The 22,575-nt window shown below is 45.7% G+C and overlaps 1 protein-coding gene across 7 annotated transcripts in view; it reads right to left on the bottom strand.

The window, feature by feature from the left end:
• Positions 1–22,575, bottom strand: part of LOC119863564 (caspase-8-like) — a 32,323-nt gene that overhangs the window by 1,513 nt on the left and 8,235 nt on the right. For 5 of the 7 annotated variants that reach the window (XM_043505578.1, XM_043505577.1, XM_038422173.2 and 2 more), the window contains 4 exons: positions 20,874–20,965; positions 20,023–20,134; positions 17,730–18,219; positions 15,207–16,823 (listed from right to left, as the gene is read on the bottom strand). In XM_043505578.1, coding sequence (XP_043361513.1) covers positions 16,682–16,823; positions 17,730–18,219; positions 20,023–20,134; positions 20,874–20,965 — 836 coding nt within the window. In that variant the 3' untranslated portion in view covers positions 15,207–16,681. Of the gene's footprint in view, positions 1–4,434; positions 4,440–15,206; positions 16,824–17,325; positions 18,220–20,022; positions 20,135–20,873; positions 20,966–22,575 lie in introns of those variants that run through there. The other 2 variants (XM_043505580.1, XR_006278083.1) reach the window with 2 other exon arrangements.

Here is a 22,575-nt window from a genome sequence, read left to right as displayed (position 1 = left end):
ACTTCTCAAGGTCCCTTCCAGCCCTCTATTTCTATCAAGAAACACTCAGTGAGTGTTGTTAACATTCCTTCTGAGCTAATTAACTGCTTTGATAGCATCCACACTTATTTGGCATTTCTCTGCCCTCAAAAAACTGTTCATCACAGTGAACACTCATTCCACTGGACTGTTTGTTCCTTGTAAATACAGAGAAAATTCTAACCTCAGAATAGCATTATATCTCGAACAAGCATTTTACATGATCAAAGACAAATTTTTTTTATAGATGTAATAATAAAAAAATAAATAAAAAAAAGCTAGGACATCCCAGGTGTCCAAAAAGAAGATCCTATTACATCAGGTGAAAAACATAGACATAAAGTCACTTTAAGCATATCAGGTTTGGGATATCTTCAAATCTGGGTTTTAGGCTTGGGCTAGTCTGACTGATTGCAAAGTCACATTTAAAAATTTTGTTAACTCCTAATTTTCTAGTGAACACAAGTCCTGATGGAAGAGCAGCTTTTGCATTAATTCTATAATCACATACTGCTGTGTAAATCAAGTGCAAATCCACTGATGTAAAACCAGTGTAAGTAAAGGAAGATTCAGGCCAAGCCCTGTCTACACTAGGCGTTGAGGTCGAATTTAGCAGCATTAAATCGATGTAACCCTGCACCCGTCTACATGACAAAGCCCTTTTTTTCTACTTAAAGGGCTCTTAAAATCGATTTCCTTACTCCACCCCCGACAAGGGGATTAGTGCTGAAATCGGTTTTGCTGGATCGAATTTGGGGTACTGTGGATGCAATTAGATGGTATTGGCCTCCGGGAGCTATCCCAGAGTGTTCCATTGTGACTGCTCTGGACAGCACTCTCAACTCAGATGCACTGACCAGGTAGACAGAAAAAGGCCCACGAACTTTTGAATTTCAATTTCCTGTTTGGCCAGTGTGGCAAGCTGCAGATGACCATGCAGAGCTTATCAGCAGAGGTGACCATGATGGAGTCCCAGAATCGCAGAAGAGCTCCAGCATGGACCGAACGGGAGGTACGTGATCTGATCGCTGTATGGGGAGAGGAATCCATGCTATCAGAACTACGTTCCAGTTTTCGAAATGCCAAAACATTTGTGAAAATCTCCCAGGGCATGAAGGACAGAGGCCATAACAGGGACCTGAAGCAGTGCCACGTGAAACTTAAGGAGCTGAGGCAAGCCTACCAGAAAACCAGAGAGGCGAACGGCCGCTCTGGGTCAGAGCCCCAAACACGCCGCTTCTATGATGAGCTGCATGCCATTTTAAGGGGTTCAGCCACCACTCCCCCAGTTGTGTTGTTTGACTCCTTCAATGGAGATGGAGGCAACACGGAAGTAGGTTTTGGGGACGAGGAAGACAATGATGAGGAGGTTGTAGATAGCTCACAGCAAACAAGCGGAGAAACCGGATTTCCCGACAGCCAGGAACTGTTTGTCACCCTGGACCTGGAGCCAGTACCCCGTGAACCCACCCAGGGCTGCCTCCTGGACCCACCAGATGGAGAAGGGACCTCTGGTGAGTGTACCTTTTAAAATATTATACAAGGTTTAAAAGACAGCATATTTAATGATTAATTTGCCCTGGCATTCGTGGCTCTCCTGGATATACTGGATATACTCCCAAAGCCTTTGCAAAAGGTTTCTGGGGAGGGCAGCCTTATTCCATCCACCATGGTAGGACTTTACCACTCCAGGCCAGTAGCATGTACTCGGGAATCATTGTAGAACAAAGCATTGCAGCGTATGTTTGCTGGCGTTCAAACAACATCCGTTTTTTATCTCTCTGTATTATCCTCAGGAGAGTGATATCATTCATGGTCACCTGGGTGAAATAGGGTGCTTTTCTTAAGGGGACATTCAGAGGTGCCCGTTCCTGCTGGGCTGTTTGCCTATGGCTGAACAGAAATGTTCCCTGCTGTTAGCCACGCAGTGGGGGGAGGCAAAATCCGACCTTGCAATGAAAGCACGTGTGCTATGTATGTAATGTTAACAGCAAGGTTTACCGTGAAAGAGTGTACCCATTGTTCTATAAAATGTGTATTTTCAAATACCACTGTCCCTTTTTTATTCTCCACCAGCTGCATGTGTTTCAAGGATCACAGGATCTTCTCCTTCCCAGAGGCTAGCGAAGATTAGAAGGTGAAAACAATGCACTCGCGATGAAATGTTCTCTGAGTTCATGCTGTCCTCCCACACTGACAGAGCACAGACGAATGCATGGAGGCAGACAATGTCAGAGTGCAGGAAAGCACAAAATGACCAGGAGGAGAGGTGCCGGGCTGAAGAGAGTAAGTGGCAGGCTGAAGAAAGGGCTGAAGCTGAAAGGTGGCAGCAGCATGATGAGAGGCGGCAGGATTCAATGCTGAGGCTGCTGGAGGATCAAACTAATATGCTCCAGCGTGTGGTTGAGCTGCAGAAAAGGCAGCAGGAGCACAGTCTGCCGCCATAGCCCCTGTGTAACCAACTGCCCTCCTCCCCAAGTTCCATAGCCTCCTCACCCAGGCGCCCAAGAACGCGGTGGGGGGGCCTCCGGCCACCCAGCCACACCACCCCAGAGGATTGCCCAAGTAACAGAAGGCTGGCATTCAATAAGTTTTAAACTTTTAAAGTGCTGTGTGGCCTTGTCCTTCCCTCCTCCACCACCCCTCCTGGGCTACCTTGGTAATTATCCCCCTATTTGTGTGGTGAATTAATAAAGAATGCATGAATGTGAAGCAACAATGACTATTGCCTCTGCAAGCGATGATCGAAGAGAGGTGGGGAGGGTGGTTAGCTTGCAGGGAAGTAGAGTGAACCAAGGGGCGGGGGGTTTCATCAAGGAGAAACAAACAGAACTTTCACACCGTAGCCTGGCCAGTCATGAAACTGGTTTTCAAAGTTTCTCTGATGTGCCCCGCACCCTCCTGTGCTCTTCTAACTGCCCAGGTGTCTGGCTGTGCATAACCAGCAGCCAGGCGATTTTTCTCAACCTCCCACCCCGCCATAAACCTCTCCCCCTTACTCTCACAGATATTGTGGAGAGCACAGCAAGCAGTAATAACAGTGGGAATATAGGTTTCGCTGAGGTCGAATAGAGTCAGTAAACTGCGCCAGCGTGCATTTAAACGTCCAAATGCACATTCTACCACCATTCTGCACTTGCTCAGCCTGTAGTTGAACAGCTCCTGACTACTCTCCAGGCTGCCTACGTATGGCTTCATGAGCCATGGCATTAAGGGGTAGGCTGGGTCCCCAAGGATAACTATAGGCATTTCAACATCCCCAACGGTTATTTTCTGGTCTGGGAAGAAAGTCCCTTCCTGCAGCTTTTGAAACAGACCAGAGTTCCTGAAGATGCGAGCGTCATGTACCTTTCCCAGCCATCTCACGTTGATGTTGGTGAAACATCCCTTGTGATCCACCAGTGCTTGCAGCACTATTGAAAAGTACCCCTTGCGGTTTATGTACTCGCTGGCTTGGTGCTCCAGTGCCTAGATAGGGATATGGGTTCCGTCTATGGCCCCACCACAGTTAGGGAATCCCATTGCAGCAAAGCCATCCACTATGACCTGCATAGTTCCCAGGGTTACTACCCTTGATATCAGCAGATCTTTGATTGCATTGTCTATTTGCATCACCGCAGCCCTCACAGTAGATTTGCCCACTCCAAATTGATTCCCGACTGACCGGTAGCTGTCTGGCGTTGCAAGCTTCCACAGGGCTATTGCCACTCGCTTCTCAACTGTGAGGGCTTTTCTCATCTTGGTATTCTTGCGCCTCAGGGCAGGGGAAAGCAAGTCACAAAGTTCCATGATAGTGCCCTTATGCATGCGAAAGTTTCGCAGCCACTGGGAATCATCCCAGACCTGCAACACTATGCAGGCCCACCAGTCTGGGCTTGTTTCCGAAGCCCAGAATCAGCATTCCACCGCATGAACCTGCCCCATTAGCACCATGATGCCCACATTGGCAGGGCCCGTGCTTTGAGAGAAGTCTGTGTCCATGTCCTCATCACTCTTGTCACCGCGCTGACGTCGCTTACTCGCCCAGTTTCGCTTTGCCAGGTTCTGGTGCTGCATATACAGCTGGATAATGTGTGTGGTGTTTAATGTGCTCCTAATTGCCAAAGTGATCTGAGCGGGTTCCATGCTTGCCATGGTATGGTGTCTGCACAGAAAAAAGGCGCGGAACGATTGTCTGCTGTTGCCCTGACGGAGGGAGGGGTGACTGACGACATGGCTTACAGGGTTGGCTTACAGGGAATTAAAATCAATAAAGGGGGTGGCTTTGTGAGAAACTGAATTGGCCGCCTCAAGGATAGAACTCAAAACCTCAATGATAGAACTCAAAACTGGGTTTAGCAGGCTGTCGATATCACAGAGGGAGGGAGGAGAAAATGAATACAAAACAAATCTGGTTTATTTCTTGTTTTGAGATACTTCATCTATCTTTATACATCATGTTGGCAGCAGACTGTGCAGTACCACTAGCCATCGTCACCTCCTGGGTGCTCGGCAAAAGACGGTGCAGTATGACTACTGGCCATTGTCTTCTGCTGGCTGCAAATTAAAAGACAGTGCACTGCCGGTAGGACTCAATCGCCATGAGATGAAACAAGGGAAATGATCTGGCTGAGTCACTACCATGTTTGCCCAGGCGCCCGGTTAAAAGAGCACCGAGGACTACGTTGACGACGGCTCCCAGTCATACTGCACTATCTGCTGCCAAAAGGCAATAAACTGCTGCTGTGTAGCAATGCAGTACCACATCCGCCAGCACCCAGGAGACATATGGTGATGGTTATCTGAGCAGGCTCCATGCTTGCCGTGGTATGGCGTCTGCACAGGTAACTCAAGAAAAAAGGCACAAAAGGATTGTCTGCCCTTGCTTTTACGTAGGGAGGGAGGGAACGGGGGCCTGACGATATGTACCCAGAATCACCCGCGACAATGTTTTAGCCCCATCAGGCACTGGGATTTCTACCCAGAATTCAAATGGGTGGTGGACACTGCAGGAATTGTGGGATAGCTACCTACAGTGCAAAGCTCCGGAAGTCGACAACTGCCTCGGTACTGTGGACACAGTCCGCCGACTACATGCACTTAGAGCATTTGTGTGGGGACACACACACTCAACTGTATAAAAACGCTTTCTACAAAACCGACTACTATAAATTCGACCTAATTTTGTAGTGTAGACATACCCCCTGGTGGGAATAAAGGTGCTGCCTGGAAAAAGCTTTCTACCTACAGAAAATCTGTGGCACCTAAAATAGCATATTGGGTGGGGAAATTCCCCAAGTGGTGTCATGGTGAGTAGTTGCTTTACTTCAAGAGAAAAAGATCAGGGGGAAGCCCATGAATGAAATTTAGGGACTTCCCAAACAAAGCAATGAAACAGAATTTTCTACTCAAAAGTATGTAGGACACACACAAAAACTTTTCTGTTCAGTGTGATTATTGGTAACACATATCTATCTACCCTGCTGCCTATCATCATCAAATCTGAGAGTATGTCTAAAATGCAATGCAAGCCCAGGCTGAGACTCAGGCTCAGATGCTACCCCCCTTCTGGCCACACACAAATGTCTTGGATTGCGGCTCAGACCCAAGGTTTTAGGACCTCACAGGGGTGGAGGGTCTGAGCCTAATTCCAAAACAGGAACCAGGGTTCAAACCCTATTGTTTCACTGTGTGGACTCAGGCCCTGGGAGTCTGCCAGTGTTTTCCCACAACACTTTAGGCAGGTTTTCTTTGTCCTCGCTAGCCCTTGAGTCACCAGTTGACTCCCAGATAACAGAGGCAACTCTGTTCAAGTACAGTTCGGTGTTTATTAAACCTTCCATTTTATTCTGATCACTAAGCTGCAAACACAGTGACCATTCTTCTGCCTTTGCCATGGCCACTAACCAAGCATGCTCCTGGTTGCAGGAACATAGCCAGATTTTGGTGAATCTCTGGTGTGAGGCGAGCAAAGCACTCAATTTTAGAAAGAGTACCAGAAATGACCAGGCCTACCAGCAAATAGCAAAGATTTGCCCCTCAGCTCACTATGCCCCTCCCTTAGAAAAATACAAAGCCACACATGCAGTGGTATGAACCAATAACATTTCAAATATCTGCATCGAAACTTCTATTTTTCTGTTTCCACATTTTTAGACCCCTAATTCAATTAACTCAAAATATAGAGGCGAAGATTGAGCCCTGGTATTAACAGGTATAGACACACATTAATGCCAATTAAGTTTCGGCACTGAGTCCCATGGAGTTGCTGCTGGCCTGCTGCTAACGCCAGAGCTGAGTTTGGCCCAGAAGGTCCAGTTATTTTTTTTGTTTTTGTTTTTTTAAACTATAGTTTAATATCTGAGAGGCTAAGATTTTCAAACATGACTAATGATTGGCATGCTCAGTTTGAGGCACTTTTAAAGGAGTCTGATTTTTGGAAGGTGACTCAAATCTCTAAGGTTTCTTGAATTGGACCCCCAAAAATTGAGGCACCAAAATCACTAGCTATCCTGAGAATCTTGACCACAGTCTTAGGAGTTACACAGACAAACCTGAAGTCTGATACTTGCCATATCTAGGAATACCAAGGGATTATATTCTTTTTGGTTTGGTCAGCAGGCATCCTGTAGAACTTTCAAGAACAGTTCACATACATTGGGGAGTAAATAACCTAAAACCATGGTCTCAGAGGTAGCAAATAACATTCAAGATAAATCTCACTGCTGTTCTGTTGCTTTTATTACAGAACAACTAACGGTTCCTACCTCACAATCGCAGCATTTCCCGCTTTCCAGCAGCATCCACATTCCAGACAACTGCAGCTGAAAGAATATGCTGAGTAAGTATCAAGTAAGTGTCATGTGCAGCTGTTGTAGTCCAATCTGAAGAATTTGCAAAGGAACTCAAAGTCTGGGAGAGACAAGGCTAACCTACAGAAACTTCACAATTTAACCTTATCTTCAGGATTAGAAAAGAATGTTTAATTTAAAAGCATCATGACACTATTCTCTTAGTCACACATTATATTAAGGTTCCATTTATAAAGGATTAATCAATGACTGATAAATGTTTTAATAAATAATCAAATGTTAGAGTCCAACAGATCACTAGGTTGCTTATAACTATGGCATAATCATAGCCCCTTCCACTGATGTTCTTACTACTCTAAGACATACTGCTCCTTTCTGTAACATAGCTAGGGTGACCAGATGTCCCATTTTTAAAGGGACAGTCCCATATTTAAGCCCTCCTGTAGGTGTCCCAACTTTTTCTTAAAAATGGGCAAATTGTCCCGTATTTTCTGTCTCTTCCCCCAACTCCCCATCCGTACTGGTGGGTCCTGCTGCTGGCGGATCCCTACTTGCCAGCCGCCCACCCATCCCCATTGTGGGGAGGGGGTCCAGTGGCTGATGATGGTGATGAGTGTGCAAGGCTGGTGGTGGGGCAAAGCTGCAGCACACAGGGCTGGCTGCTCCTCCTGCTGGTCCATCAGCACAGTCATAGAATCATAGAATATCAGGGTTGGAAGGGACCCCAGAAGGTCATCTAGTCCAACCCCCTGCTCAAAGCAGGACCAAGTCCCAGTTAAATCATCCCAGCCAGGGCTTTGTCAAGCCTGACCTTAAAAACCTCTAAGGAAGGAGATTCTACCACCTCCCTAGGTAACGCATTCCAGTGTTTCACCACCCTCTTAGTGAAAAAGTTTTTCCTAATATCCAATCTAAACCTCCCCCATTGCAACTTGAGACCATTACTCCTCGTTCTGTCATCTGCTACCATTGAGAACAGTCTAGAGCCATCCTCTTTGAAACCCCCTTTCAGGTAGTTGAAAGCAGCTATCAAATCCCCCCTCATTCTTCTCTTCTGCAGACTAAACAATCCCAGCTCCCTCAGCCTCTCCTCATAAGTCATGTGCTCTAGACCCCTAATCATTTTCGTTGCCCTTCGTTGTACTCTTTCCAATTTATCCACATCCTTCCTGTAGTGTGGGGCCCAAAACTGGACACAGTACTCCAGATGAGGCCTCACCAGTGTCGAATAGAGGGGAACGATCACGTCCCTCGATCTGCTCGCTATGCCCCTACTTATACATCCCAAAATGCCATTGGCCTTCTTGGCAACAAGGGCACACTGCTGACTCATATCCAGCTTCTCGTCCACTGTCACCCCTAGGTCCTTTTCCGCAGAACTGCTGCCGAGCCATTCGGTCCCTAGTCTGTAGCGGTGCATTGGATTCTTCCATCCTAAGTGCAGGACCCTGCACTTATCCTTATTGAACCTCATTAGATTTCTTTTGGCCCAATCCTCCAATTTGTCTAGGTCCTTCTGTATCCTATCCCTCCCCTCCAGCGTATCTACCACTCCTCCCAGTTTAGTATCATCCGCAAATTTGCTGAGAGTGCAATCCACACCATCCTCCAGATCATTTATGAAGATATTGAACAAAACGGGCCCCAGGACCGACCCCTGGGGCACTCCACTTGACACCGGCTGCCAACTAGACATGGAGCCATTGATCACTACCCGTTGAGCCCGACAATCTAGCCAGCTTTCTACCCACCTTATAGTGCATTCATCCAGCCCATACTTCCTTAACTTGCTGACAAGAATGCTGTGGGAGACCGTGTCAAAAGCTTTGCTAAAGTCAAGAAACAATACATCCACTGCTTTCCCTTCATCCACAGAACCAGTAATCTCATCATAAAAGGCGATTAGATTAGTCAGGCATGACCTTCCCTTGGTGAATCCATGCTGACTGTTCCTGATCACTTTCCTCTCCTCTAAGTGCTTCAGGATTGATTCTTTGAGGACCTGCTCCATGATTTTTCCAGGGACTGAGGTGAGGCTGACCGGCCTGTAGTTCCCAGGATCCTCCTTCTTCCCTTTTTTAAAGATGGGCACTACATTAGCCTTTTTCCAGTCATCCGGGACTTCCCCCGTTCGCCACGAGTTTTCAAAGATAATGGCCAAGGGCTCTGCAATCACAGCCGCCAATTCCCTCAGCACTCTCGGATGCAATTCGTCCGGCCCCATGGACTTGTGCACGTCCAGCTTTTCTAAATAGTCCCTAACCACCTCTATCTCTACAGAGGGCTGGCCATCTCTTCCCCATTTTGTGTTGCCCAGCACAGCAGTCTGGGAGCTGACCTTGTTAGTGAAAACAGAGGCAAAAAAAGCATTGAGTACATTAGCTTTTTCCACATCCTCTGTCACTAGCTTGCCTCCCTCATTCAGTAAGGGGCCCACACTTTCCTTGGCTTTCTTCTTGTTGCCAACATACCTGAAGAAACCCTTCTTGTTACTCTTGACATCTCTTGCTAGCTGCAGCTCCAGGTGCGATTTGGCCCTCCTGATATCTTTCCTACATGCCCGAGCAATATTTTTATACTCTTCCCTGGTCATATGTCCAACCTTCCACTTCTTGTAAGCTTCTTTTTTATGTTTAAGATCCGCTAGGATTTCACCATTAAGCCAAGCTGGTCGCCTGCCATATTTACTATTCTTTCGACTCATCGGGATGGTTTGTCCCTGTAACCTCAACAGGGATTCCTTGAAATACAGCCAGCTCTCCTGGACTCCCTTCCCTTTCATGTTAGTCCCCCAGGGGATCCTGGCCATCTGTTCCCTGAGGGAGTCAAAGTCTGCTTTCCTGAAGTCCAGGGTCCGTATCCTGCTGCTTACCTTTCTTCCCTGCGTCAGGATCCTGAACTCAACCAACTCATGGTCACTGCCTCCCAGATTCCCATCCACTTTTGCTTCCCCCACTAATTCTACCCGGTTTGTGAGCAGCAGGTCAAGAAAAGCGCTCCCCCTAGTTGGCTCCCCTAGCACTTGCACCAGGAAATTGTCCCCTACGCTTTCCAAAAACTTCCTGGATTGTTTATGCACCGCTGTATTGCTCTCCCAGCAGATATCAGGAAAATTAAAGTCACCCATGAGAATCAGGGCATGCGATCTAGTAGCTTCCGTGAGTTGCCGGAAGAAAGCCTCATCCACTTCATCCCCCTGGTCCGGTGGTCTATAGCAGACTCCCACCATGACATCACTCTTGTTGCACACACTTCTAAACTTAATCCAGAGACACTCAGGTTTTTCCACAGTTTCGTACCGGAGCTCTGAGCAGTCATACTGCTCCCTTACATACAGTGCTACTCCCCCACCTTTTCTGCCCTGCCTGTCCTTCCTGAACAGTTTATAACCATCCATGACTGTACTCCAGTCATGTGAGTTATCCCACCAAGTCTCTGTTATTCCAATCACGTCATAATTCCTTGACATCACCAGGACCTCCAGTTCTCCCTGCTTGTTTCCAAGGCTTTGTGCATTTGTATATAAGCACTTGAGATAACCTGTTGATCGCCCCTCATTCCCAGTATGAGGCAGACATTCCTCACAGACATTCCTGCCTGTGCTTCCTCCCGGTATCCCGCTTTCCCACTTACCTCAGGGCTTTGGTCTCCTTCCCCCGGTGAACCTAGTTTAAAGCCCTCCTCACTAGGTTAGCCAGCCTGCTGGCAAAGATGTTCTTCCCTCTCTTCGTAAGATGGAGCCCGTCTCTGCCCAGCACTCCTCCTTCATGGAACACCATCCCATGGTCAAAGAATCCAAAGCCTTCTCTCCGACACCACCTGCGTAGCCATTCGTTGACCTCCACGATTCGACGGTCCCTACCCAGGCCTTTTCCTTCCACGGGGAGGATGGACGAGACCACCACTTGCGCCTCCAACTCCTTTATCCTTCTTCCCAGAGCCACGTAGTCCGCAGTGATCCGCTCAAGGTCATTCTTGGCAGTATCATTGGTGCCCACATGGAGAAGCAGGAAGGGGTAGCGATCCGAGGGCTTGATGAGTCTCGGCAGTCTCTCTGTCACATCACGAATCTTAGCCCCTGGCAAGCAGCAGACTTCTCGGTTTTCCCGGTCAGGGCGGCAGATAGATGACTCAGTCCCCCGGAGGAGAGAGTCCCCGACCACCACCACCCGCCTTCTCCTCTTGGGAGTGGTGGTCGTGGAACCCCCAACCTCAGGACATCGCATCTCATGCCTCCCAACCAGCGGAGTCTCCTTCTGCTTTCTCCCCCCAGACATATCATCTGGTCCACTCTCCGCAATGGTACCTGTGGAGAGAACATGAAAGCGGTTAGTTACCTGTGTCTGTGTTACTGGAACCCGGACATTCCGCTTACCTCTTCTGGAGGTCACATGTTGCCAAGCTTCTTCACTGGCCTCTTGGCTCCTCTGTGCAACCTGCTCTATATCTTTAGAGCTTTGTGCCCCTAGAAGGCTATCCTGAGTTTGGTCCAGAAAATCCTCAGTCTCTCGTATACAACGCAGGGTCGTTACCTGTTGCTCCAGACCTTCAATCTTCTCTTCCAATATGGAGACCAGCTTGCACTTTGTACAGACAAAGTCGCTTCTGTCCTGTGGAAGAAAGACAAACATGGCACATCCAGTGCAGGTCACAACAGCTGAACCCCCCCCTTCCATATCACCTACCTACTATGAGCTTCCTCAGAGACGTTGGCAAGATGTAAGCCTCACTGGGCTCACTCCAGGCGAACTCCCAGGCAAACTCCTGCTGTGAGCTGCTCTGCTGTCCCCGCTGCTCAGCTGGTTCGCGAGGCTCTGGCTATTTTCAAACAGCCAGGCTTCCCTGACGCAAACACACAGACACCCTAATGCCCGCCCCCTGCAGGCTAGCAGCCAATCCCCATTGCGTGCTGGCTCTGGCTGGGCACTGTCAGCTGCAATGACTGGTGAGTGCGGGCAGGTGCCAGCCGGTTACATGTCACCTCTGCTGCCCACCCATCAGCCCTTTACATGCTCCCCCCTTGCCGTCTTCTCCCGGCTTTGTCCCTTTGTCCCAACCCCGCTGCTCCTCCATATCTCCCATGGTGGGGCGTGTCCCTCCCCACCCCAGGGCTGGAAGCATCTCCCTTCCCTTCCCTACCGCACAGTGCTGAAAAGCTGCAGCTGGCCATGTTCTTGTGTGAATCCTGGCAGACATCAGGAGGGGGCAGGGGCACGTGACCCAGGGTGCCACCCCCCCCCCCATGTTGCCTCGGGAAGATGCAGCACCAGGTACCAGAAGAGGCGGTCCCAGGGACCCAGCCAGGTATGGAGGGTGGAGAGTGCTGGGCAGTGAGGGTCAGTTCGATCAGTCACCCGCCCTGTGTGAGAGAGGTGTACAGGAGTGGGGTGTGTCGCCTCTCCCTCTATGTGTGTGTGTGGGGGAGGTAGGGGTGTGTGTCACCCCTCCCAGTGTGAACCCTAAAGCCTTAAAGATAAATAAAAAGAATCCAACTACGCAGTATTTCTTTTTAACAGGCTCAGCCAACTTCATGTTAATTTGAACGTTTGTACTGCATAGTTCTGATTGATTGCTGTTGAACTTGCTTGAATAGTAGTAATTTTACCAGGTGTCCTGTATTCAGCATAGGGAAATATGGTCACCCTAAACATAGCTATTAATCAATCAATCAATCATTAACCCTTTATAAACAGATCCATAATACAAAGTATGACCATTTCCCTTTTGTTCAAAAGTTAAACACAAATACGTGCAGCATCATGCAACTATAAACACACAGGTTGGACAACAGTGAAAAACCACTGCATCAGACAGCATGTACAGGAACTGGAAATCATTCTCTACATAAGTGAGCATGATTCTCAATGAACAAAATGCAATCGCTCAAGAGAGAAACGTGGCCTGTTGAAAGCTTAAACCATAAGTAAACACTGGCTCTGAAGTGCCCACCATATGCAAATACCTTTTTGAGAGTAAAAGGGAGCCAGCCATAGAAGGCTGATTGAAAGCTGATCTTACTCTGATACAAGAGCACACATTTCTCAGTACTTGAGATAAGCAAGACATTATCCACAGAAGCTGATTTTGTAATTTATCCACTTAACCCTCACCCCTAACATTTAATACCACCTTAACACCCCAGAACACTTAACCCCTCTGTGCTTCAGTTTCCCCATCTGTCAAATAGGGATAACACTATGCTATCTTACAGGGATGCTAGAATTAACTCCTTAACAACATAAACGGGAGAACACGAGAGGAGTCATATACATACACATACACACACACACAGTGCAGTGCACCATTGTCTTCAATGACCAAAGAACCATACATTGGAAAGGACAACTCTGGACCCTGCCTCTGCGACCCACTGCAGTCACCTCAAGCAAGGAAAGCAGGGGAGAACACACACAACAGAGGCAAGGGCTAGGTAAAAGCAAGTACTTATTTATTGTGATCCAGGACTCAAAGTGGATGTCTCCCTACTGCCCATAAGGGGTTGCCTGTACTTGCAGAGCCAGAGAGACATGCAAGAGCCACAGAGAGATCTGGCTCTAGAAAAGACAAATGCCTATTCCAGTCTACAAACTACACTACACAAAGATTGGAGGGAGTCAGGGAAAAACAAAAATGAGTGCCTCAACTTTTACATTTGGTCACAAACCTGTGGATCCTGGGGCTGTGAAGCTGAATTAATTAATGCTTGTAAAGCACACTGAACCCTTCACATGTAAGGAGCTAGAGAAGTGCAAACTGTTATATCATCATCATCCTGTTCCTTGGTCACTGTCTGGGTGGATACAAATAGATTTTTTTTTAAAGTGCTAAACAAATTTGAATCTTCTATAGGTGCAGAGAGAATATTTTCTTCATTTCAGTTTATTCAACTAGTTCAGGTTTCAGAGTAGCAGCCGTGTTAGTCTGTATCCGCAAAAAGAACAGGAATACTTGTGGCACCTTAGAAACTAACACATTTATTTGAGCATAAGCTTTCGTGAGCTACAGCCCACTTCATCGGATGGATGCAGTGGAAAATAAGGTAGGAAGATTTTATATACACAGAGAACATGAAACAATGGGTGTTACCATACACACTATAATGAGAGTGATCAGTTAAGGTGAACTATCACCAGCAGGAGGGGGTAGCGGGGAGAAAAAAAAAGTTTTGTAGTGATAATCAAGATGGGCCATTTCTAGCAGTTGACAAGAACATGTGAGGAACAGTAGGGGGAAAAAATAAACATGGGGAAATAGTTTTACTTTGTGTAATGACACATCCACTCCCAGTCTTTATTCAAGCCTAAGTTAATGGTGTCCAGTTTGCAAATTAATTCCAATTCAGCAGTCTCTCACTAGAGTCTGTTTTTGGAGTTTTTTTGTTGTAATATTGCAACTTTTAGGTCTGAAATCGAGTGACCAGAGAGATTGAAGTGTTCTCTGACTGGTTTTTGAATGTTATAATTCTTGACGTCTGATTTGTTCTTTTACGTAGAGACTGTCCAGTTTGGCCAATGTGCATGGCAGAGGGGCATTGCTGGCACATGATGGCATATATCATATTGGTAGATGTGCAGGTGAATGAGCCTCTGATAGTGTGGCTGATGTGGTTAGGCCCTATGATGGTGTCCCCTGAATAGATACGTGGACACAGTTGGCAACGGGCTTTGTTGCAAGGGTAGGTTCCTGGGTTAGTGTTTTTGTTGTGTGGTATGTAGTTGGCTGGTGAGTATTTGCTTCAGGTTGGGGGGCTGTCTGTAAGCAAGGACTGGCCTGTCTTCCAAGATCTGAGAGTGATGGGTTGTCCTTCAGGATAAGTTGTAGATCCTTGATGATGCGCTGGAGAGGTTTTATTTGGGGGCTGAAGGTGACGGCTCGTGGCATTCTGTTACTTTCTTTGTTGGGCCTGTCCTGTAGTAGGTGACTTCTGGGTACTCTTCTGGCTCTGCCAATCTGTTTCTTCACTTCAGCAGGTGGGTAGCATAATTGTAAGAATGCTTGATAGAGATCTTGTAGGTATTTGTCTCTGTCTGAGGGGTTGGAGCAAATGCTTCCTGAGGAAGGAATCTACATAGCCAGACAATCTTGCTGTCAGGGTGCCAATGCCACCCTATACCAGAAACCTACTGACTGCTATACTTACCTACATGCCTCCAGCTTTCATCCAGACCACACCATACGATCCATTGTCTACAGCCAAGCTCTATGATACAACCGCATTTGCTCCAACCCCTCAGACAGAGACAAACACCTACAAGATCTTTATCAAGCGTTCTTACAACTACAATACCCACCTGCTGAAGTGAAGAAACAGATTGACAGAGCCAGAAGAGTACCCAGAAGTCTTCCCAGGATCAGATCTGTAAATCCAGAATGCAAATCAAGGAAGGGTTGGTGGAAGGGGGGGGGGTCAAGAAGGGCATGGGTTGAGATAGTAAAGATGGATTTTGGTAAACCAAGACGGGATGTTTTTCTATAAGTTATTCTCTAGTTGAAACAGGAATTAATTCAGGAAAGTCCTACGTCTCCAATACAGGAGGTCAGACTAGATGATCACCAAGGATTCTAGAAATCCATTTGCCATGGTAGAACATGGAATTTAGAGATTTTCTGTAAAAACAGTTTTTACATTTTGTGAAAAAATAAAAACACATTAACTATTAACTACATTTTACTGAAAGTACCGGTGTCACTTATTCAATGTGTGCAACCTCCCCCACTTGTGGTTGATTTTTGAATGCGTTTTAAATTTACATTTCTAAACATACTCTAATAAACTGCTTCCAGTGTATAGAAGTTACTCTATAGCATATAGGGGTTTGCGTTTTAATGCATCTCAAATTTCACTTCAGCCTCCAGAGGTGAGAAATTAAAGTTATGAAAAGAGGCCAAAAACTTAAAAAATCACCCCTAAAAACTGTGTCACTGAGTTTGACAAGGAAAAATTTCATGTTGATGGTAATGTCCTGTTCTGTACTGTATGCAGCAAGGCTATAGATTACATTCAAAGGCAGATAGTTGTAGAACACATGGAAAGGGCTAAACAAACAATGAAAAAAAATGAAAACTAGAGGCTGGAACTGCAGGGCCATTAACAACAGTAAAGAAACAATTCACTGTAATCGCATCATTCAAGTGTTTATGCATTAAAACCCCCCCACAATTTTCTGAAAATATATAATACAGACATACAAATATTTGGTACAAGTAAAAAATACAAATTGCAATTCTATTAATTTTATGTTATTATAGTGTTTGATGGCACAGGTAGGCTTTGAACTTGCTTAAAAATTGTAAATATATCAATAAAACATTGCGTTCAACTGATACCTTTACATATTGTGGCTAGAGAAACTAAAATTCAGCATTTGATTTTAATTGTGGAAAAATACGGATTTTTATGTTTTTTTTACTGGAGAATTTTGGGGATTTGCTTATCACAGAAAACTAGGATCCCTGATGATCACAATGGTCCCTTTTGGCCTTATCATCTATGAATAACATTGACAGATGGAAACTGTACAATTTCCTCATTGTTTTGGAATCACGATTTTGCAGAGTGCTTCATCATTTGAAATCATGACCAAGGGGTCAATCCTAGAAGGTGCTGAGCACTCTCACCTCCTACTAAAGTAGACAGATGCAGGACTTTCACTCAGCCCCTTCACTTACACACATAGTCAGGCCATTTGGTGACTTGGACAGCTGCGGATCTGGAAGTCAGGACACTGAACCATTGCAGGGATGGAGATCTGAGAGTTGAGGGCCTTCATTGCCTTGCAAATCCAGTCCATTTGTCTTTTGGAACTGCAAGTTGAATCCATCCAAAAAGTAGCTCCTAATGTAGCGTATCCCAGACTTCTTATTTCTTTGGGTTAATTGTCTGACGTTGACATCTGGAAGATCAGTTGCTTCCGGAGGGTTGATTTTATTTCTGGCATCTGCTTTTTCCCATTAAAATCTTTTTCTCCCATTTCTTTGTTGACTTGTGTCAGGATAGTCAGCAGATCCATACGCCTTAAACAAATTATAAGGAAAAAAAAAAAAGAGTTACATAGAAAAACATGGTAACTAGGCCTGTGAGACTGGTCTGGGAAGTTATCCATGTTTGCTTGATACCATGATCCCTTGGGGCAAGGACAATGGCTTCCCTGTACTTCTGGCTAGTCACTCAGTTTGAACACTCTACTATATAACCATTACACTCCACATATATCTGAAGAAAAAAAAATTTCAGAAAGGCCACTCAGTGCAAGCTTTTCTACCAAGTGACATTTGTCTTCCCTCTTGGTACTGATTAGGAGCAGCATTTAGATAATATGGAGAAACAGATGAACACATCATCCAATCCCTCCCCCCCGCCCTCCATGATGCTACACAAGACTTATCTCCAGACACCATTTCCCTTCATTTCTAAACCAAAACGCTAGCAATTCTTTTTTTTAATAGACCAGCAGCCTAGGGAAGGGAGGTCCTTGCCATTGTTCTTTATTAAAAAGATTTGTCTGCTTCCACAGACTCCCATTGGTCATTTAATATTGTAAAATTCTATACAGTATACATCTGGTGAGGTAGCACAGTGTGGAGGGTTGAACTGGGGACTGGGCACCTGAAGGTCCAACAATATAATCCTGGCTATGCTGCTGATTCATGTAACCTCAGGCAAGTCACTTAAAGTCAATCTTATTTGTACAACAAGAACAACAATACACACTTAGCAATGTGAAAGAGGGGTTGTGAGGTCGAATTAATGATCATGCAGTGCTTTGAAGATGCAAAGTGCTATATACAGTAAGTGGAAAGTACTATTGTCAATGGGTTTCTATTAAGCTAGTTTAAGAAAGTGTTTCTGGGACAAATGCATTCCACCTCTTCATCAGTCCTCTACATGCTATTAAAATGGGGAATATGAGTAGTACTTACTGTGGGCAGAAAGACTCTATTTCCTTGCAGAGGCACTGAATGAATGCGCTGCCTCTCTCTATGTATCTGTAGCACTCAAAGTCTTCCACTGTAGCCATACTAATGAGGATATCAGCCCAGTCAGGAATGGAAGGGAAGGGTAAAGCATCCGTCTCCAGCTGTCGAGAATAATCTTCTTCCACTGGGATACTCTTCTGTCCTGTCTTACCTTGGCAGGCTTGAATAAAGAAGAGTTTGGGTTTGCCAGCGAGCGAGGGGCATTCAGATCCAGTGAAGCAGGAGACCAGATCTTTGATGGCTGCAGAATTCCAGTCTATCCCACATACTTTACCTTTTTTGCCATGTGAGAGTAAACAGCAAATGAAACAGTCCATGTTGCTATGGTCCATCTTGCTATACTTTTTGATTGTCTCATGGATTTCCTTTGCTTCTAGGTTTCGGTGCTCAATTGTCTCAAACTGAAGCCACTCAAAGACCTGTTTCAAAGCCTCTGGGAGAGAGAAAGCGAGAGGGAGAGTCAGCACTCATTTAACATAAAGAAACAGAGAAGAGGGAAGAAGATGATGAAACTGTAGCCACTGCACGGGAGAACAAGTGACACCATCAGGCAGTTTGGAAAGTGTTACAGTCCCACAAAGAAGCCTACCTTATTTTTCCACACCCTGTCAGTCCTTTTGGATAAAAATGATATTACCCTAGCAAGAAATACACAACTATTCATTTACTCCTGATACAATTATGAGGGGGAGGGATAGTTCAGTGGTTTGAGCATTGGCCTGGTAAACCCAGGGTTATGAGTTCAATCCTTGAAGGGGCCATTTAGGGATCTGGGGCAGATATGGGGATTGGTCCTGCTTTGAGCAGGGGGTTGGACTAGATGATCTCCTGAGGTCCCTTTCACCCCTGATATTCTAAATGCCTTTGCCTTGAGCATCAAGCTGTCCTCCCAGAAAAAAGCAGGTTTTACTTCCATAGAAATCAATCATTATAAATTAGGAGAGTTTAGTTTGTTTAAGCATCTTTCACCAACTTCATGCTGCACAGAGATTTGAGATACTTATGAATAGCTCTTGATAAAACAAGATAATGATGATGTACTTATTTAAGGTTGGATTCTGCCACTCTTCCAAGAAGTAGTTCCTTATTCTGCAAATAATCCTGTTGAAATTAACTACTCTGCGCGGAGCAAGAGCAGCAGAATCTGACTCTTACCAAAGGTAAGGACCTACACAGCTTTCCGAGTACCTGCTGACTTAGCTTTGTAATGGGCGAGAAGAGTCTCCTAGAGGAAAGAGGGTGACTGGGAAACAAGCAACTGGAAAGGGGTCAGAGTTAAAATTCAGCCATATACGCTTTTTTAAGACACCATGTCAAAAAGGAAGGATGTGTGGATTCAGATAGACATGGAGTTATTGCAGGAGGAAAGGCTTAGAGGCAAATGGCAAGATGGGAAGATAGTTGGATTCATTTGAGCATTGCTGCAACCAGATTTGTCTATCTATTGGATCAGAACACTTTCTAACTGGCAGTGTGGTCTCCTTATATCCTCCAGTTGCAGACAGTAGGTTAAGTGAACACAGAATTGAGAGCTTACGGATTTTATGGCAGTTCTAAGAACACAACTATTAAAAAAAAAAAAGAGAGAGAGAAGTCATCAAGCAGAAAGACAACATACCAAAAAAGGCACACACATATAGACACACACTGTCAACAATAGCTTGTACCCAGAACAGAAAGACTTTCCTTCCTTAAACTACATTTTTAGCATATTCTGTCCAAGAGGGTAAAAATAAGTCCGTGAGCTATAAGCAGACAAATTTTAATGGGGGAAATGACAAGGAGACTAAAAGGGGTGTTTTTACAGCAAGATGACTAATCTGAGTCAGCGCTCAGGCTGTAAAATCCTGGCGGAGACAGCCTCTGTTGTCACTGCAGTGTAGGGAGGTGAGGTCATCCACAGGTGGGGAATGTAGTGTTGACCTCACCTAGCAACTACAAGGTAAAAACTACTTGTATCTCCATTAGGCTTTTATAGGCAGAGAGCTAACACGGGTTAATTGTCAAGCTGTAAGAAGACCACCCTTTTTAGCAGTGAAGAGACTGCTTTTCTGATACCATAATGGCCGACATGTCCATCAGACCAACCATGGAGGGAAGGGAGCTTGGTGAGAGTGGTCTTGTGAAAGGAAAGAGTGACAACCACGTAGCTTATCCATTCTATAAAGAAGGGGAGATTAAATGGTTCCCTCAGACAAAGAAACCCCCCCAGTAGTTCAACAAGCAAAATAATTACCAGCATCTTTGTCTGTGCCTCTCCTGGTTTCATCGGGATTTTTAAAATCAGAGTTGTTCAGTATCACACAATAGCCATGAGGATTATTGTCCATCCTGTAGGAGTTCTCGAGCTGTGGAGATGTGCAGAGCGTAATGGCAAGATTGTAAAAGCAACATAAAGAGCTGTGGGTTTTAAGGTACCCAAAAGAGAAATGGGACAATTGTTACCCCGCCTCATCTCAGCCCCACAGACATACCACAGGCTGGGGCGCTGGGGAAATGGTGTAGGGGAAGTCTGTGAATCTGGGACAGCTCTAGCCTCTGCCTGCAGGGGGATGGAAGGGAGTGGGGAAATAAGAACCCTGTTTCCTTCCCCCGAGCACTCCTTCCCTCCCCCACGGCGAGTTTATTGTTCTGGAATAGAGGGAAAGGGAGCAGGTGTTTGTCCCCAGCCCAACGCACCCCTCTCCCCCCAAGAGCACGTGGTGGGGGCTACCTTTGAGATTCCTGCTCCCTCCCTCCTTTGCTTGGTGGGGTTCATTGGTTCTTATCCATTGATTCAGCATGATTTGAGGGAGGGAGGGAGGGATGTGCTTAACCATGACTGCCGGAAACTCTCCGCTGGCTTCAGGGTGTCCTGGTGGTTCTCTTCCCCTCTCCCACTCCCCCAATGGCACACATTGCTCTGTTTCCTGTCTAATGGGGTGTTGATCTTCAGGCAACAACACAAAAGGTGGGGCTTACTCTTGTATTCTGGATGAGGGTTCCCTAGGGCCTCACCAACAATTGTAGGGGGGGTTGTAAAGGGATTTATGCCCATGAGGATCAGGAGCAGAGCAGCAGTTCAAGCTAAACTTCAGGATTTCTCACCTTTGGCACTGACACTGCTTCCTTTGCTCCCAATTCACCTGGGCCCACAAATGCACATGTTTTAGAGCAGGGAACTTCCTGGTGAATATGACCTACAAGGGGCACGAAAGGAGATTTAGAGTCAAAAGGGTTGTCTTAACTTTAACATAATTCAGTACAAAAAATGGCATCCAACTGATCTGAAGGAATGGGGTGGGGACTAGCTTCCATTGTGCACATATCATTTTGAGAATCTTTAGACAGCGATTCATTTTTTGCTATCTCCAGCTGAGCAAATCCACAGATGGGCTTCCTTTTTAAGGAAAGATGCTTTGCAATAGATTGCTTGGTCAATATGTAACTGCTGCAAATGATCACTACTATCGGGGAAGGTGAGTTTTGTCTTCTGAGTGAGTGTTAGACAAAAAAAAAGTGACCCTGTGTCCTGTTAAAGGGAATATTTTCTTCCCATTCTTCTAGGATTTAAATTCAAAGGAAGATCCATTATACACTATGTCGAAAAGAGCTACAATAATATCCTGGAGCAGAAGTGGGACAGCAGCAAATGTTTCAGAAAGACTATGGTTGTAACATTGCTAGATGTCAGAAACCAAATGCATATACTGATGGTTGCCAGGCAGTTGGGGGTGGGGGGGGGAAAGATTTTCATATTTCCACCAGAGTATAAAAAGGAGTACAAAAGGAGAGTTTCTTCAATTCAGATAAGAAATCACAGAGTTGGAAATAGATGTGATTTGCTATTTCCTGCAAAGTCCTGGATGGTTAAATAAAAGAATTCTCTATTTGGGGAGGGAGAGTGAGGCATTGAGGCCCTGATCCTGCGATGGGATACGCATAGGCATAAAGCTCCCTTCTGCATGGATCCTGTCCGATTTCGGCCTGCACGCTGTTTGCTTGGAAAAAAAATCAAGAGAATTCTGGATGAGGAGAGAACATTGAGAAATGGAGCTAGAGGATGAACTGTCTGAACCTATTGGTATTTCTAATGTCCAAGCTCTCATCAGCTAATCTGTCACTCTTCCTTGAGCATTTAGTATTATTTGCAATGTCCTCAATGTGCTAGGCATGTTCTAAAGAGAACATTTATTAAAAATAATAATAATGATAATTGAATTCTGCCAAGTCTAGTAGAAGTCCAGCTGGATCCCTCCATAGGCAGCACAGCAGAAGTGGGTAATCAGGAGGGACTAAAAGGGGGATCAGCTCAGCAAGGGCGTTTCATGCACTGGGGACAGTGTAGGAGGAGGCACTGAGATAATTAAGTCAGAAGTTGAAAGATGGGTGGACACGGAAGCATAGTTCAGTTATTCAGGCACTAGCCTGAGGCTCTGGAATCTCGCGTTCAATTCCCTACTCTGCGACAGACTTCCTTTGTGACCTTGGGCAAGTCACTTTGCCTCTGAAACTCAGTTCCTCACCTCTAAAGTAGGGACAATGGTACATCTCTACCTCACAGGGGCTCAGATACTGTAATAATGGGGACAATATTGGATGGAATCACCTGCTGGAGCAGAGTGTTAGACAACTTCCAACCCCTAAAACATGACGAATGGCTCACATTTTCATCATCGTTTACCACTTAGATAACGTCTATAGCCTTAGCACCTATGGGCCTACCACTGCTTAACGTCACGCTGTTTTTAGGTATCTTTAGTTAGTGATGATTAGTCCTATTTTTAACTATATGAATCAAGAGGCCGAG

This window comes from Dermochelys coriacea, chromosome 11 (assembly GCF_009764565.3).
Source record: "Dermochelys coriacea isolate rDerCor1 chromosome 11, rDerCor1.pri.v4, whole genome shotgun sequence".
Lineage (NCBI taxonomy): Eukaryota > Metazoa > Chordata > Testudines > Dermochelyidae > Dermochelys > Dermochelys coriacea.
The sequence above is the reverse complement of the archived record's forward strand: the minus strand, read 5'-3'. Positions and strand labels throughout refer to the sequence as shown.